This window comes from Pundamilia nyererei, unplaced genomic scaffold, assembly GCF_000239375.1.
Source record: "Pundamilia nyererei isolate P.nyererei 1_Seehausen unplaced genomic scaffold, PunNye1.0 scaffold00015, whole genome shotgun sequence".
Classification (NCBI taxonomy): Eukaryota; Metazoa; Chordata; class Actinopteri; order Cichliformes; family Cichlidae; genus Pundamilia; species Pundamilia nyererei.
In genome coordinates this window covers 3252468-3271359 of record NW_005187416.1, presented here as the reverse complement: position 1 = coordinate 3271359, position 18892 = coordinate 3252468, and the positions used below count along the sequence as shown (strand labels likewise).

Below are 18892 nucleotides of genomic sequence, written 5' to 3'. Positions count from 1 at the left end.
CCCCCCCCCAATAATTCACAGGAATGATTATTAAGATTAGGAACATCTGTTTATTAGTTACATTACAATGTCTGAAAGTCTTTAAATCTAATGAAATATCGTGGCCGCAGATTCAAACAGGAGGATGATGAAGTGAAGTCAGACATCTTGTTTCTTGCACTGCGTCTTTAAGACTAATATCCTCACCAACAGCTGGCAACTGACTGAAATAATGGGACATCAGGGTATCTCGCATCGATTTTAGCATCTGGGTACGGGCCAGGTCCTGATGGAGAACACTACCCTTTACTTTCCTTAATTGTTGGCAGCACTTAATGCAACCTTTGTGAATTATCAGTCTAATGGCACAGCACAAAATTGTCTTTCCTGAAGATGCTTCGTCCTGCACAGTTTTAATTTTCTTAAGTGGTTAGAAAGCAGGCGCCGTTTTTAATTTGGATGGTGAATTATGGGCACAAATTTGCACAAGGATCTCTGATTCACTGTGAACGTATGACGCTTACTGTGAGTCTATGTGCTACATAATAGTGTTGCCATCATAAAAGCAGGAATTTGTTACCTTACAGGTTGTCAAATACACAGGCATATGACATTAAATTGAGCATGACTGACACATTTTATATGAAATATCTACACATAAAAGTGCAGATGTAATGTTTTATGTGCAGAATGCTTCAATCTAGCTTGTTATTAAAGAAAGTTCCATAAATGCTGCTGAAATGAGACGAGGTATAGAGGGCTGGTAGAAATCCTGTCAAAGAGCATCCTCTAGTGGCCAAAGAGAATACTGCAGCATTCACTGTGATTAAATGGTTGTTTTTGGTCTCCCTGTTGCAGATATTCCCAACCAGCCAGATATTTCCTCAGAGAAGAAGAACATGTATATTTTTTAAAGCCGTATGTAGCTAACAATTTAGAAAATAAGTTTAAAGTTTGCTATTGTTTTTTAATATGACTTATTATGAAAAAGCAGAGACCTGTCATGTCACAGACAGCTGATTTCCTGTGATCACAAAGCAGACGATGAAAACGATGAAAGTCTGATGTCAGAAGCATCGAGATGTTGGATTCTGTTGGATCTGAGAGGGACCTGTGCGGCTAACAGGATAAACGATGTTTCTGAATGCATCAAGCCCAATCTGCATTTCCTTTCTGTTCACACTTTCCTCCTCTTCTTAAAGTCTTATCTCCTTTGTCCCCCTCCTCCCCGCCTTTAAAGCTGACGGAGACATCATCGCGCTACGCACGGAAGATCTCGGGCACCACCGCGCTGCAGGAAGCCCTGAAGGAGAAGCAGCAGCACATCGAGCAGCTGTTGGCCGAGAGGGACTTGGAGCGGGCGGAGATGGCCAAGGCCACGAGCCACATCTGCGAGGTGGAGAAAGAGCTGAGCGCCCTCAAGGCTCAGCACATGCAGGTACGAGGAAGTAGGGAAAACACAGCTCGACACTTACTTGGTCAGGCACAACGTCATGTCTTAGAAAAGAGAGGCCCGAATACAGGACACTGGCAAATGTAAAAGTAACGGTAAATGTTCAGGTTCATGTTCGACGTGTGATCGCAGATGTTACCTGAGCCAGTTTAGTGGTCATTATATTTAAGGCTAGCTTTAATTAAATTCACAGCCTAGCACAGCGAGACAAGATACACAAACTCCTGCAGTTAGTAATTTTAAATAACTGAACACTAACAATCACATAAATGCTTTTAATCAGTTGATAAACACTTATTTGCAGAGACAAATATTTCTTCCTCTATTCTCACAGCTTTCGTATCCAGATGCATTCTAGGATTTTAGGCCTTCATCATGGCACACTGAGGTTTAGGGCTGACTGAGGGGTACAAGGAGCAGAACAGAAGATAAAGACAGGAAGTAAAACTATGAGGCATGGATTCAGAAAATTAGGCAGAAATGTGAAAAAAAAACTGCACAACACAATGAAAACTAAAGAGACTATAACCATTTTAATACAAGGAATGTAGTTATATAGCTATTTTACAACTGGAGATAGAACAAAAACCTACAATAGTCTGTGTCAGAAGGGGCAGGTGGGGTGGTTATACTTGAATTTTACTTAAAATGTATTTATGTTAATGTTGCTGTCTGGTTGATTTCATGGGAAACAAAAGCACAGTTTGGGTTTAAAAAATCACCATTTCACACACTTTTAAAGGCAGTTGCCCATTTACAGCCAGCTTCTCTGACCACAATTAAGCACACAGTAATGGTCACAAAAACCGACCCCGCATCATCTCGCTTTGCGCTGCCCACACTGTGAAAAATAACGCCAAAGGGGCTTTTACAACGTGACGCCTGCGTGTCCTGACTGAGCGTCTGTATGTGACGACTTGAGAGGGAGAACGGGTGGGAAAGGAAAAACCTTTGTGGGTGTGAAAAAATTAAATTTGTGTCTCCTGTTTGCAGTATGTGACAGAGAACGAGAATGGTCTCCAGCAAGTCAAAGCCATGCTGGCCAGCACGCAGAAGGATAAGCTGGAACTGGCCAATCAGCTCGAAGAAGAAAAAAGGTAATCGCTCACACATCATTCAATTCAGTTTTATTTATATAGCGCCGTATCACAACAACAGTCGCCCCAAGGCGCTTTATATTGTAAGGTCGACGCTACAATAATACATACAGAGAAAATCCCAACAATCATATGACCCCCTATGAGCAGCACTTTGGCGACAGTGGGAAGGAAAAACTCCCTTTTAACAGGAAGAAACCTCCAGCAGAACCAGGCTCAGGGAGGGGCGGGGCCATCTGCCACGACATCATGGGCTCACTTTCACACAACAGTGTTGCCACATAGTTGAAATCTTAATTATTGGTAAGTGTTATAGAGTGATCTCACATGATGCTCTTTTAGCTAATAATCTGGGATTTGCTTTCATTTTTATAAATATTGTGAGATGATTGAGTTGCTTAGCTTAGCATTAAGCCTAGAAGCAGGAGTAGATATCCTGGCCACAAAACCCTCTCCCTGCGCACTCTCCCTCCAAACAGCATGTTAAAAAAACCTTAAGTGGAAGTGGATTATGAAATTCCAACACTGAGTTTAGTGTCCAATATGGAGAAAGCTCCACACGCCTAGTAAAATATTTCTTTCGCATTTAATTTTAGTTTTCAAATTCACTTTTTGGTGATCAAAATATCTATTCTTGATTCCTTCGGATAGAGGCGACACTGTCCCAAAGCTTCCTGATGTGTTTTTATCGTACTCGTGAATTAGTCGCCCTCATCAGCCCCAAGTGGGACTCCTCGTTGTCACGGAGACACAACGTTTAGGGTTTTGATCCATATCTCAAAGCTCAGGAAATGACTTAGCTTCCCGAGGTTACCAAGCAGAAACAGTTTCTGCTCCTAAAGTCAGATATTATGCTTACATGCATGTGACGTGTACAGAGGACAAAAAGCAGGTAAATGCAGGCTAATCTTAGCTTCCTTTTAATTAAAAATAAAAACAAATTGCTTAGAATGTTTGAACTTTTCCTGGGAGACGAATCTGTCTGGTGTGTCTCAACCAATATGACAAAAATTGTGACTTCTGCAAACTGCTGTGATTGTCTGCAGTGCCGGTCGCTCCCTGGACACTGTGTGAGACTTGAATACTGCTCAGCTAATCGCCCCTTCTTTATTTCCCATAACGCTTTTACAGGAAAGTGGAGGACCTGCAGTTCAGAGTAGAAGAGGAATCCATCACCAAAGGAGACCTGGAGGTATTTATCAGAATTAATAGCTGAATGAAAAAAGCGTATGTGCCTCACAATGTGAATCACCGTAATATCACAGGTCCGTGTTAGTCACAGGAGATTCTGTTTTCATGCTTTGCAACCCTGAAAGCTCTGTCAGCGTAACGCACATCCTGGACATCGGGACAGAAAGGAAGAGGAAAGGGAAGAAAAAAGCGTCTGGGTGCACAAAAGAAACTTTGATGTGATAATGTGCAGAGTTCCTGAATTCCACATACGCGGCTATATAAATACAGTGAGGTCGGACTGGGTTTCTAGTTTAACAGGGTGTGCGTTCGGGATGTCCTCAGCTGATGTCTCATGAGTGGTGATAGCACAGAAAGACAATATTTTAAAACTGATATAAAACACGAGACACACAAGCTTTGTGTAAAACAGGAGTTATTTTTAGTCAAATTCTTTGATACTTGATTAGCGTGTGTGTGACAACTCCACACGAATCCAAAGCTCAGACTTCAGACAGCTTTTTTCCCTCCACATGTATCTGCATAGTGTCATAGACAGCAGATATTCTTAATATCCGCTGTTTTGAGCACAGCTGCTGTCCAAACCTTTTGTTTGTGAGGCACAGCCAATCAGAGGACAGCTGGCTTAAAGTAAGGAGAAGCTAAAACAGCTTGATTCAGGCAGAAAACAAACTTAGAGGCTGAACCAAGGTGCAGAATAAGATAAGGGAAAGTTATGTACAAAATGATTTAATAGAGTTCAAGAATAAAAATATGTAGTTGGATGATGATGATGGTCAAAGGAGCTTGCAAAGAAAAGCGTCTGGACTTCTTTAAGTTGCTTGAAGACGTTTCACCTCTCATCCGAGAAGCTTCTTCAGTTCTAAGGTCAAATGGTGGAGAGTCCCAGATATAAACCTAGTGGGAGTAACCCCCCACAGAGGGACAAAAGGACCCCCTGATGATCCTCTAATCGCCTGAGGTAAGGTGGGAAACTGGGCGTGGGTCCCAATCAGCCAGAGTTTCGGGTGTGTTCATTGTGAAACCTGGCCCCACCTTATCATGCGAATTCCTGAAGAAGCTTCTCGGATGAGAGGTGAAACGTCTTCAAGCAACTTAAAGAAGTCCAGACGCTTTTCTTTGCAAGCTCCTTTGACTACGATGACCTGGATGACTGAGAACCTTCACAGAGATGATGATGATGATGATAATAATAATAATAATAATAATAACAACAACAACAGGCTCAAAAAGGTGAACATATTTGTTCACTTCATGACTGAAAGTTTTATTCCAAACAATTTTATCTCTTAAAAAAAAATGCAGATCACATTTCAAAAATTATGTGGGTCTTTGTTGTCACATTTATAAAATACCATATTGTTTCCACAGTGAGTGGAAGCCATGTTTATTTGCCAGTCACCATTAATAGACTTAGACATGCTCAAAGTGCAATTAAGACGTTATCTCCTGTAACAGGGAAAAGGAAACTGTGAATACCATTGTACCGATTGGTTAAAGGATGAGGAACCCACAGGGATAAGTTGTATTTTTTTCCCCACTCTTTAGATAAAGTACTTGTTCTTTAATATATTTGCCTTTCATTCTTTCAAAAGATTTGTTGACAACAATAGGATGAAATTTCAGCCTTGAATAAGAAATCTGATGTTTAACAGTCATAAATGTGACTCTTAATGCCGATCATGTTTATTTACTGTATTAGACATAAAACAGTGTATATGAATGCAATCAAACCATGTGTTTTAATGCTTTTTCATGGTTTGCACAGTCTGCGCTGCTTAATGCACGTCATGCATTAAGCAGCTCAGACTGACGTGTCTGTGAGCCATCTGCAGGTGCAACTCTTGTGTTCTCTGGTCATGTACCTGTGACCACAAAGTTGTCCTTAACTGCAAATTGCACTTTCTGTGAAAGTGAAACGTAACCTCAGATCTCCTCCTCAGCTTGTGCACCCTGCTGCCGTCTGCAGAGCTGCCCTTTCATCATCAGCTGTCAGCCGTTTTGATCACCTTCTTTGATCTGTATGGGTCTCTTTTTCCTTTCAGCCTCCCTTTTCTTTCTTCTTTGTATCTCTCTTTGTCTCTTCCCGTAGACTCAGACGAAATTGGAACATGCCCATATTCGTCAGCTTGAGCAGAGCCTGCTCCTCGAAAAGTCGAGAGCAGAGACGCTCCACAAAGAATTAGAGAAGCGGAGGGTAAAAAACAAAAATACACAAGCAAACCTTTGCCTGTGGCCACTGTCCCGTGCGCTTCTGCACCTGTTTGCTTCTCTGTTGATGATAACTCACATATCCCACCTGTGGCTGTGTCCAAATGTAGTTTAGATATATGCAAAACATACTTACAGTCAGTACGTGTCAGCATACCGGCCCCATGTGACTACACTACAAGTATTATGGGCAGGAGGATAGGCCCCCAGCATGCAGACGCTTGCTAACAGGTACAGGTGTGAACTCCACAACAGTCACAGAATAAAATATGAGGATAACCTCACCAGAATAATTTGAAATGACTCATAACTCTGTGGTTGAGACTTGTAATGAGTGTAGCGAGCTGAGTGAAGTGTTGTTGTTTAATGGATTAGGCTGATGTTTAGTCCAAATACCATTAAAAAAAGACCAAAACCAACAAGCAGAAGAGAGACAAACAGGCCCAAACTTTTGGTTCCACTGATGGCTTGACTCATTTAAAAAAAGTTAACATACTTAACTATCTTTGTAAACTCAAACTAAGTACTGTTAGAATCTGGAAAAGAACTAGCTTTAGGGGTTAACATAAAAATTTATTTATAAAAATATAAATAACAATGCAAAGCAGGGCCTCTTTGCAGTAACATGGTCCAAACCTTTCCCATTGCAGCCCACTTGTTGTCATGTGGGCATGAAGCCTTCTTTAATGGCTTTAAGCACTTTAATTTTCAGTGGGATCTATTTAATAAGCGGTCAAATCCAGTAAAAACCTCTTTAAAGAGTCTGGTAACTTTGACTTTTCTCCCTGTACTTAAACTGTGCATACACAGTTTTGCTTCATTGATGGCTCAGCTTGCTAGCCTGATCAGTGAAACTGCACGTAATGATCGAGGGGGTCATTGCACGATCATATGGTGATAAATTGCAATAATAAATCACAATGGATTCCTTCCTTTTGCAACTGTAATAAGGTCTGTGTTGTACAAAGCTCTCACCTGAGACCTTGACCTCTGACCTCAGTAAACACTTTTGTGATGAGTTTAAGTGAGAAGTAGAGACATTTTCCCCATAGACATCTATACATCTGGGCTTCTTTTAACAACCAGAGCAAGCGGGGAGAATGGCTTCACTTTTCAGACGTTTTCTGTAGTCTCTAGTTTGCATTCTCTTAATGCGAATAGTACATGCATGCAACATACGTATTTTTTAAGCCTTTTAATGTGAATCAAACTGAAAAAAAGCACAGTTTATGTCAGTCATGGCTGTTATATCAGCTCCCACCTAACTCAAACCCAGGATAAATAAGGTCTTAGTAGATCTGGTTTTGGTCTTTTCATGGATTTGTTTATAATCAACAATGTATCTATGGAATATTACCAGCTTTAATATTTAGAAATAGATGGGAAAGTAGTGGAAATATGAAGTTTGTTATTTACTTAAAATGATAGTGGGTGTTGGTCACAGCTCTTCACATTACACATGATCATTAACCAGACTGGCTTTATCTGGGCCTTCCTCTGCTTCATTCCATCGCTTGTAATCAGAAAACCGAGGCTCGCAGCTGCTTCAGCTTTTCTTTTGTCTAATGTTGCAATTAGCTGCCATTAATTTTTATTTAAATGGTGTTTTTTCCCCCCCTTTAAATCCAAAGCTGGCTTTCACTTCTGTCGCCTGCTGCACTTTGAGACATTGGGACGTATCACTCGAAACGGCCCCCTTCCACTTAAGCTGTGGAGGATGAATCTCCCCAGGCGCCACACCAATTTTTGAGCAGTTATGTAATTAGTAACACACGAGAAGTCGCTAAATTATTTACGGGATCCATTACGGACGCTTCGATAAATTTTTCAAGACAAATCATAGGCGGTGCCGCCCATTTTAGTCGGCGCCGTGAAGGACGTCCTTTACACCACTTTGACATGCAGCGCTGCGCTCCACGTAGACAGGCTCTTTAATAATAGACCGCGGTATCACAAATCAAACCGCGCAAGCTTTCAATTTTCAGCCATCAAAAGATAACAAAACACTTTGAAATGCTTGGATTCGTATATGCAGTAAGGTCTGCTTCTGCCAACAGGGAAGATGCACTCATGAAGCGGTATCCTTGAGGTTGGGTAAGAGAACCAAGGTGAAAAAAAAAGAAAAAAAAGATTTGATCTTGTTTTGGCTTTGATCCTCTCTTGAGCTATCTCAGTTCCTGACTTCAAATCGACTTCAGATGCTGTTGAGGACATTAACCTTGCATAGACTCTTTTACTCCTCTGTGTGCGTGCGTGCGTGTGTGTGCGTGCGACGTCATCTGAATGCTACTCAGGCAGCGTCTCTGGTGTGAATCAGCTAGTAACTCTGGTCTGGTCAGCTGGGATCTGGGTTGAAATTAACATCTGTGCACTGTGCAGCAGGTCCTTAATCTTAATCTCAGTTTGGTTTTTTTTGGCTGTTTTTCTTTTTCATTCTGATTGGAAACAAATGTGTGGAGGATGTTTGCAGCTGTGCATATGTCACTGTTGAGGTTTGCTGTATTATATTTGCTTGGCTGCTTCTAGAAGATCAGAGAATGGCTGCGCTCTCCTTTCATTTTCCACCTTTGGTTTTTGCACACTGAGCTCCACAAATGTTTGGACAGCGACAAGTTGATCCTTTTGGCTCCTCGCTTTAATTATTTTGGATGGAAATGATACAATGGCTTTAGCATTTAAGTGCAGGCTTTCCGCGTTATTATGAGGGCAGCGTAATAATTCTGATGGTTTATTTGGACTTTGATCCCGAGTGAAAGGCAAACCCTGACCGGTGCCAGTGTTTTGATGGTGTTCCTCTAAAATTACGAGTGACTGCAGTTGTGAACAGCCAGGGAAAGGGGAAAAAAGGGATGGCAAAATCCATCCGCCATCTGTAGAAGACTTAAAGCTCTCTTAGTCAATATTTTAATATAAACAACAGATTCAATGACCTTGCAAGTGGTTGCATAACCCACACAGAATTATTACCCAGCTGTCTGTCCTCTATGCTCGGCATTTCAGAGTCTCCTTGGTCATTATTTTTGGTTTTTCGGCCTCAAGCAGAGCAAGGCAGCTATTATTAGAGAAGTAAGTTCTGATAAGTAGACGGGTGTGTCAGCTACTGATGGCAAACTGTGTTCAGCACTTTTAAAAAGCCCAGTCTTTCCTGACGGAGTTGGTCGGAGACAGAAAAATGATTAAAAACAGAGCGACTATTGGCAGATTCATTAATAAGCAACGCTCGCTAATGCCCCAGCCTAATTTATTAAAGATATTTCACCTATATTAATTACACTAAATAAATATATTAACACAAAGTTCCCAGCAGTATTTTCATACATCAAGATTTTATGTCCACGTTCCACAGTTTCCTGCATTGATATTCATCATCATTAAAGTTACCAGACATCTTAATATTAATGGGAATCGTGAGGAACTTGTGGGTGTTGCATCACTCATATTTATGTTGTAAGAGTGAAAATCTCAAATGCCCTCAGCAGGATAGGGAGTTAACTTCTGTTCTGTCTTTGTGTAATGTGTTTTTCCTCTGCTGTATGTTGGCTTCGTGTTATTTCTGACAAAATGTCATTTTAGCCCCGAGCGACTGTGCTGCTCCAGGCAGCTCTGTGAAGCTATCTGCACCCAAATAAGAACATGAAGCTTCGTCAGAGTTCTTTAAGAAGTTAAATGAAAGGAATAGCCCTCAGTTGGCTTATTTATAAGTCTTGCCGATATTTGCTCTGTTTTGGACTTAATTTTTGTTTTCACCAACTCCTGAAAATGTTTGCCACAAAAAAGTGGTTGAACCGATAGATACTTTTCAGTGAGGCAAGTGGAAGTATATAATAAAAAAAAAAACCCAAAAAAAACCTAACCCTCTAAAAATCAAGGATATCTTCCTAAATATTAAGTGATGCAACTAAAACCTTAAGGTTTTAAAAAGTAAACAAGTAAAAGGTCACTGGTTCCATTCCAGACACCAGACACAAAAATCGCCGTTTGGTCAGGAGGGGCGTCCCGCGTAAACTCTGCCAAACTAAACAACAGCTGCTACCTGCTGTGGTGACTCCATGTGACAAGGGAGCAGCTGAAAGTAGTTTTTATTTTAGGATTAGACACTAAATGTTCTCCTGTGTTCACCAGTTAGTTGCATAAGTCTACCAGGTGGTGCCGGGTAGCTTGGTACAGAATTCTTAGGAAGTAAAGAGGTGGGGTGATAAACTTCTGGGCCTAAGCTGGAAAAATAAAATAAAAAAATAACGAAATAAATAAAAATCGAAGGTCATACCGGATTTAAATTTGGCCCATCACCCCTTCAAGGTTTAGGCACAGCTGGAGTTTTTAGTGTCACGTTCTCGTCACCTGGATTTACACATGTACAGTTTAACCATGGACCTCAACCTCTTACACAGATCAGCCTGGTCCAACCAGCAGCAGTTTTCAGCTGAACACTCTGCAGTATCCAAGCCTGAAAGCATCACATCTGGTTGGGAACGTGACCGGGACGTGTTTGTTCTTTTGATTTTGTTGCAGGGTTTTACTATAACTTCCCGACGTGTCTGAGGGAGAACGTTCAGCATAAACGACCTGAAGGGAGGCGCACCTCATGCATTGTCTTCTTGCACGCAGCCCACACCAATGCAAAATTCGTGCATCATCCGTCCTAATCTCTAAATCTGCTTCGCCTCTTCCACAAAATTAAATTCAAGTTGATGGGCAGCTGATTTGACACGTTTTCACATACAGCATGTGCACCGGTCTGAGTGGTTAGAGCAGAGCATTTTAATATTTGCATCCGCACTGGACGTGGTCCAGCGCTATCCAAAGAGTTGAGACTGAAAGCGAAATAGGCCAGATTGAAATCAGATATGGTTTTTCATTTAATGGCAAATTAGTTAGGACATCATCCTCGCTGGCTGCACGTTTTAGCAGCAGTAAATCCCAACAAATTACACCCTGTATGCACACATCCAAACTTTGTTTGCAGTTATGTGTTATAACTTTTCCAAAAATACCAATGAGAAAAAAAATACTCTGAGAGTCATTGTAGCATCTTCACTGGGAGCCAAACTGTTGAACAATCTGTTGCTGTCCACATACTTTATGTCACATGTTTGTACTGTAAATCCTCTGCAATGCACTTGGTCATCTCCAGGACCTGCATAGATTTCTCTGTTTTCTTTTTCTTATGGGCTGATTTCCGCTCTTCGTCACGTCACCTTTGTTTCTTTGGAATGACAGTCTGTTGCAGGGTCTTCCACCTGTTGTAGTAAATACAATTACTTTATAGAAAGAACATGTTTCTCCTTAGAAAAAAAAAACTTTCAAAAGCAGTGCTGGGTTCTTGCTTTCTTTCTCATCAGCAAACTACAGTTGAAGAGAAGAGCCGCATCATGCAGTTGGAGGAGGAGCTCAGCCTCAGGAGAGCCGAGATCACGAATCTCCAGGTCCAGCTCAAAGGGGCTGATGCAAGCTGGCAGAAAGTTGACCGTGTTGATGCGGCCCAGGGGTCCGACGCCCAGCCAGAGACCCTCCTGCTGCGCGAGCAGCTGCTGTCAGCGGGCCGGGAGCACTACAAGGAGAGCAGCGAGCTCAGAGAGAAGTACGAGACTGCCTTAGCAGCAAGCCAGCAGGAGATCGACTCATTGAAGGCTGTCGTGGAGAAACAGAACGTGGAGATCAATGAGATGAAACAGAAAGCTCAACAGGCTACCAAGGAAAACGTGGAAATGATGGACACCTGGAAGGTACGCTGCTCTGTTTTTTATAACTGTCTTCAAGTCAGCCAGAGTAGTGTGGTCATGTCAGTGCAGTTATGTGTTTGTAGGAATCCTTCATTTAGAGCAGGATTCAGTTTTGCTTACAAAATTTCAAAGGATTTACAAAAAGAAAAAAGGGTAAATCAGGGTGGCTATAACAAGAATAAGAATGTTACATCAAAATGTAATTTGAGAAGTCTCTCTGTGTCCATCCCTTCTTCACTCATCTCATCATCCGTACATTCCACCCAATTCAAACATGGCAGCCTAACCTAAACCTAACCTAACTCTAACTTCAACCCTGAAACCAAGTCTTGAAATTCAAACAGGCATTTAAAGCGGTGTGAAAAGACACTTGCATTTGTGGTCGTAGGTAAAGTATGACCACAAACTGAAACATGGACTATATTGCCAAAAGTATTCGCTCGTCTGCCTTCAAGAACATATGACATCCCATTCTTAATCCAGCCCACACTTTACAGTTATAAAAGCTTCTGGGAAGGTTTTCCACAGGGTTTAGTGTGTTTATGGGAAGATCCGACCATTCTTCCAGAAGCAAATTCGTGAGCTCAGACACTGATGTTGAATAAGAAGACCTGGCTCACAGTCTTTGCTCTAGTTCGTCCCAAAGGTTTTCTTTCAGGTTGAGGTCGGGACTCTGTGCAGGCCAGTCAAGTTCTTCCACACTAAACTTGCTCATCCATGTCTTTAAGGACCTTGTTTGCACAAAGTGCACGGTCACGTTGGAACAGGAAGGGGCCATCCCCAAACTGTTCCCACAAAGTTGGGAGCATGAAATCATCCAATATGTCCTGGTATCCTGAAGCATTGAGAGTTCTTTTTACTGGACCTAAGGGGCCGAGTCCAACTGCTGAAAACCAACCACACACCATAATCCCTCCTCCACCAAACTTACACTGCAGTCAGACAAGCATTGTTCTCCTGGCAACCACCAAACCTACCTACACTCATCCATTGGATTGCTAGGTAGAAGCGTGATTCATCACTCCAGAGACTGCATCTCTGCTGCTCTAGTCCAGTGGTAGCATGCTTTACACAGCTGCATCAGCCATGGAAACCCATTTGATGACGCTCCCTACACACTGTTGTTGAGCTAATCTGAAGGTTTGGAGGTCTGTAGTGATTGACTCTGCAGAAAATTGATGACCTCTGCGTGCTCTTCACCTCAGAATCTATTGACCCACTCTGAGATTTTATTTAGCCTACCACTTTGTGGCTGAGTTTTTGTCGTTCCTAAACGCTTCCACTTCATTATAATACCACTAACAGTTGACTGTGGAATATTTAGTAGGGATGAAATTTCACGACTGGACTTGCACAGGTGCCATCCTGTCACAGTGGCACGCTCACTGAGCTCCTGAGAGCGACCCAGTCTTTCACGAATGTTTGTGAACGCTTATGTGTTTGATTTTATACACCTGTGGCCATGGGAGTGATTAGAACACCTGAATTCAATGACTTGGATGGAGGAGTGAATGCATTTGGCAATTTAGTGACTCATAAATCCACAGGTTTGCCTTCACGTTCAGCTCTCTCTTCACCACAACAGACCAGTGAGCATCTGCAGCACTGCAGATCCTGCACCAAGCCGTCTGCACAACCAGACACATTCACACACAATGAGATTAGGGTTAACTATTCAAATTTTTAAAAGCATGCATGTTAAATCTTTGGGTTGCATTATCCCCTGAATGGTTACTAGATGATTTGAATCGATTCGTTTCACAAATGCAGCAAGTATGACCTAAAAGCAATCTTTCTCCCTTTCTCTTGCAGGCTAAATTTGACACTTTAGTCAGTGACCACCAGCGATCCTTGGAGGAACTAAAGGCAACACTGAGCAGTAGTCATACTGCTACAGAAGGTCAAGAGCAGGACACCCAGGAGCTGAGAGCAACCCTGGAAAGCCTGAAGATGGAGCACCAGCTAGAGGTGGAGAACCTCAAGGCCAAACATAAAATTGAAGCTGCCATCCTGACAAAGGAACGAGAGGACCTCTGCGCTCGTCTGCAGGAGGCCAAAGACCAGCTGGCTCAAGGCAACCAGACATGGAGGGCTGAATTGGAAGCCAAAAGTGGAAAGCACGCGCTGGAGGCAGCTACGGATAAGCTACAGAAAGCGGAGCAGAGGCTGGCAGATATGGAGACGCTTCAGATGGAGCAGAACAAAAGAGCGGAGGAGCTGAGGGAGAGGCTGGAGCTGTCAGAGAAGCAGATGACGGACTACCAGGCTCTGCAGAAAGCTCAGGAGGCGAGCCAAGAAGAGATCCAGAAACTCGAGGAGAAGCTGAGGGTGACGGCCAACCAGCTCCAGGCCATCCAGGCCGAGCGCTTCACATCTAATGATGCTAATGTGAGTGGCTGAGGAGAAAGAGGCACCTGCAGTGTTTAGATACAAACTCAGCACCTGACACTTTCTCCTCTTTCAGGTGATAGAAGATAATGAAATTTCAGATGAGAAGATGAAGCTAAAACAGAACATAGAAGGTATGTTTGTGTTTATCTTAATCCCGACTACAGATTCATGAAAAAAAGCACACCAATCACACACACTTCAGCTGATCTGTTTTCTTAGTTTAATCACGTTTGTGCTTTTTGCTCCTTGTTCTTACGTCCCAGTGATTCCCAAAGTGTTACTTCCCATTGTTCTCGTCATATTACCCATGTATGCACTCGAGAGATGAGAAGAAATTTAAAAGCTTGGCAGGAAAAAAGGGACGTAACAACTTTAAAGAAAGAGCTCAACATTTTAGGAATAATGCCGCCCTCCTTGCTCCTGAGAATGTGTTGTAAAAATAATATTGTATAGAGACCACTTCGGCCTACTTCCATCTGCTTTTCACCCCTAATTCCCTTTTAATCCTGTAATTTTTGTCAACATAAAAACACCTTTGTTTTTTGACTAGTCCGACACATTTCTGGGAGTTAAGCATCAACTACTCAGCAGGCGCTGGTAGTTTTTGTCATTCAGATTCACTTTTTCCCCGTTATTTTGGGAACACATGAAGACACAAACACCAGACAGTCATTTCCACATACAAGCAAAGCTGAGATGTGGATTTTGTTGCTCTGCTGAAGCGAGCCAGACTAGTTATTTCCACTGTTTGTGCTAAGCTAAGCTAAAAGGCTAGTGGTTACAAAAGGGCCTTGTATTTATAATAACAAAATAGGAAGCAAATCAGTTCCCTAAACTGGTCAAAAATATGTCAAGTTAAAATATCCTATATATATATATATATATGAGGTTATAATGTATTCCGAGGTACTAAATACTGACCAGTACTCATTATGCGTATGTCTTTGTGAAATAAAATAGATTTCCTGAGTCACAGCCTATAAATAAAGACCTCACAAGCCTCTGTCTTGTTACATAAATCTCACTTAAGCGTCTAATGGCTAAAAAGCTCGAGAAAATCGCAGCTCTTCTGGTACACAAGGGCGTCTGTCCAATAACTTCATAGGATTTCACTGTATCCTGCCAAGTGACAGATAAGGAAGTAACACAAAACTGTGGAAAACTTTGTGGCACTCCAGTCACAAATCACTGCACTGATTTGGATCATCGGCGCGTTCTGTGAGCGAGGTGTCTCATGGCTGTTATGTTGTTTTTCCGCAGAAACAATGGAGAAGCTGCTGAAAAGGGAAAAAGAAGTCTCTACTCTCACTTCCCAGGTTGAAGCCCTCAAATCACAAATCGGAGGTAAACAAGCGCGCAGCGCCCTTTTCCGAGCTCGCCGACGTCTTTGTTCTTTCAGCGCTTTCGTGACAAGATATCTTGAAATATTGAGTTTCTGCGGAGGCATTGTGTCTTTCACGTACAGGTGTTTCATTTCAGGATAAAGAGAGGCGAAGCTTGATATTTGCCTGCAGCATTTCCTTCAAGTTTAGGTTTTAAACGGAGAACTTGTCAGCTCTCTCTCAATAAATAAATAAATAAATAAATATATATGCATGTTTGTGCGGCGACTGGAGGCTTTATTTTCCAACAGTCACGCCGAGTTCATCGCGCGGGGGAACGTGTTCTTCACCGTTACACTCTTTGATCGTCACCCAGAAATCTTTTGATAAGTTTCATCACATCAAAAGCACCCAAACGCACGCTTTATGTACTTCAGATAATCAAATTGACACACTTTGAAGAAGGAATGTAAATAATTTAAAACGAGAAAAGAAAAATATAAAACTCGAAGGATAGTTGTATTCGTCTCTTTTTATTCTTTTTTTAAAACTCTGGGGTCATCACCGATGACCCTGATCTGTAAGAATTTTCAAACAAAAACTGCACAAAGTTTAGATCAAATATTAAGACGACCTTCTTTACTTGTTTATGAATGAAATAGAAATTGATTTTTGAAAATGGTAAGGGGAAATGACATCAGCAGCGAGAGATCTGAAATATCTAAAACACTATTATTGCGGTGTCTTTACCTTACAATACAAAGCACCTTGAGCCTCTTGATTTGGCTCTTTGTGAATAAAACTGGATTGAATTGAACTAATAATAATGCCTGCGTCGTTATCTTATTCGCTTGGCATCATCGGAGAAAAACGTGGGGTGTTTCAGAGATGAATAGAAATGGCAGACATCTCAAGTGCAGCATTATTTGAAATGAACTGCGTGGGCATATAAACATTTTTAGAACAACATTCGTCACTTTCTAAACTGAAACATCTTTGTCCATCGCCGCTATATTGAGATGATTAACGCATGTTTTTCGACTGTAGCTTTTGCAACTTCAACATTCAGCTATGAAACGCATTTTCATCTTGTTTTTAATCAAACAGCTGTGAGCAAAGCAGGGAGGGCAGCTCATTTGCTGCCAAGGCTACACCCAAGAAGTTGTGAGCCACCCCCACACAGAAACGCAAGAGTTCAGCATTTCAGTAGAATTTCACAAAAAAGACCGGGGAACTACTTACCTGATGGAGAAAGCTGGTTTATGGTGATTCACAGAGTTTTTTATGACACGAGCCTGGATATCAGGATTTCTGACTCCCTCCCAGTGTCATTAAATGTCTCACAGAAATAAGCTGTTTGTCCCTCATTCACCTGATCACCATAATGGCAACTACTGAAAACCTACTATATATTGAAATAAAATAAAAAAATACTGTCGAGCTGAACAAGTTGCACTGAACAAAAGTGGGAAAAAAGCTTCAGAGTTATAAAAGAGCAGCGTTAAAAGAAGAGCTGATGAAATAGAGAGGTAAACGTGCCTCTTTTTTGAAGCTCGTTGCAGGCATAGAATTAAAAGTGAGCATATAGAAATTTGTCAGAATCCTTCCCAAATGTGATCGCCTGATCCGATTTAAAATGCATTTATAGCATTAATTGAAAATAGTAAGTTCTTTATGATCACACTTCTGATTAGCACAGCTGTGTTAAAGTTATTAATAACTAGTGTTGCAAACTATCGATTTGTTTTTAGCGCTGGAGGGCAAAGTTCGCAGCGGGGAGAAGAGAGCCGAAGCCCTGGCCAAGGAGAAGACGCGCATGGAGGCAGAGCTAGAGTCCATGACCAAGAAATCCCATGATGCCTCTGGGCAGCTAGTGAGCATCAGCCAGGAGCTGCTGAAGAAGGAGAGGTAATTTGACACGGAGACTGTATTGATTTGACATTCTGCCTCAGCACTTTCTCAATAACAGCAGCGAAGGATGACACCATTGTATTATACATGCAGACACCACCAGCACTTATTGCATGACCTCGAAGCACTGCTCCTCCTTCCTTTTTGCTTTTCATCCGGTTGTTCTTGCAGTTACTCTGATACTAAGAGGTTTTGATTTATGATGCATTTTCTCCATTTTCTGGAGAAGACAAAGAAGTTTCTGTGGCATTTTGTGTAATTTAATGTTGTAGTTTTTGTTTGTGGTTTGCAAATGTAGAAACCCAACAAGAGACACGGGTTGGAAACTAGCAATAGCTATAACCTGCTTCATAATCCATATTGGAACCATGTTAAAATGCATTATAGTATAGTGTGTGTGTGTTATTTTGGAAGCAAAGATTTTTATTTTTCACCTGAGAGTAACAAAAAATGTCTGTAATGAATCGCAGACCTTTTTTACATTTCACACCATCATTCGACCCAGTGATAAAGCAGAAACACCGACGCAGCTCTAAAGTGATGGATGACTGCTCGTGCTTCTGTCAGAAGCTTTATGAAAATATCTGACTTTGTGCCAGCACATACGGCCGCTCTGCACCTCCTTTAAAGCGGTGCCTGAAGTCACTGAGAGCAGCTGGCTGAGGTTTCATCTCCAACAAAGACCTGCCAGATGGCCACTTCTCTATACTGAAGAGTCTGGTAGAGTTACAAAACATCCAAGTCCTTTAGTGCACACTGTCCAAAAAAAACCCCACTCTGCTTAATATGGTCATTATTTAACCACCCAAGTGTAAAAGGCAGTCAGTGCATCGTTGCAGAGGCGCAGGGTCACTCCTTTGTTCATTAAGCCATTCAGAAAATGTGTTTTTCTGCAGCGCTGTTGAAAAAGTTGTTTTCCATTATTCTGACATTATGCAGTCCCTACATTATTCATGATTATGATGTTAGTGAACCACCGCACTAATTAATTAGAGTTGGGTATACATTAGGGTCCTCAATGATAAAGCTGGTATTTCAGCACTGCCACTTCTTTAGGAACACCTTTCTAGCACCAGGTTGGATCTTTTGCCTTCAGACGTCCTTTAATTATTCATGGCACAGATTCAACAAGGTGCTGGAAACATTGCTCAGAGACTTTCGGTTCATGATAGCATCACAAAGCTGCTGCAGATTTATTGGCTGCACATTCATGATACAATCCCACCACATCCCAGTGAAATCAGTGTCAAGTTTAAGAAAGCAGTTTGAGATGATTTGAGGTTTGGGGCATGGTGCCCGCTGCATTACAGGGGTAATCGGTACAGTCATGAAGGGAATGACATGATCAGCAACAGTAGGGACCCAAAGAGTCCACTCTGTCATACCAACATCAGCAACCTGATGGTAGCATGCAGGATGGATATGTATCTGAATGTCACAGCAGAAATCGAAACTCAGAACAGACCAAGCAGCGTTTTTCTAATTTTAGTGAGCCTGTGCAAAAGTAGGCTGGAGTGGGACCCAGTGTGGTCCTCTGCTGCTGTAGCTCATCTGCTTCAAGGTTTAAAGCATGATGTGTTCAGAGATGCTCTTCTGTTTGACTTGATTGTGACA

General features: G+C 41.8%; 1 protein-coding gene across 1 annotated transcript in view; it reads left to right on the top strand.

The window, feature by feature from the left end:
- Positions 1 to 18892, top strand: part of clip2 (CAP-GLY domain containing linker protein 2) — a 31076-nt gene that overhangs the window by 5413 nt on the left and 6771 nt on the right. The window contains exons 3-11 of the mRNA XM_013908858.1: positions 1220 to 1417; positions 2426 to 2529; positions 3661 to 3721; positions 5813 to 5917; positions 11274 to 11657; positions 13467 to 14042; positions 14119 to 14176; positions 15306 to 15389; positions 17119 to 17275. Coding sequence (XP_013764312.1) covers positions 1220 to 1417; positions 2426 to 2529; positions 3661 to 3721; positions 5813 to 5917; positions 11274 to 11657; positions 13467 to 14042; positions 14119 to 14176; positions 15306 to 15389; positions 17119 to 17275 — 1727 coding nt within the window. The remainder of the gene's footprint in view (positions 1 to 1219; positions 1418 to 2425; positions 2530 to 3660; positions 3722 to 5812; positions 5918 to 11273; positions 11658 to 13466; positions 14043 to 14118; positions 14177 to 15305; positions 15390 to 17118; positions 17276 to 18892) is intronic.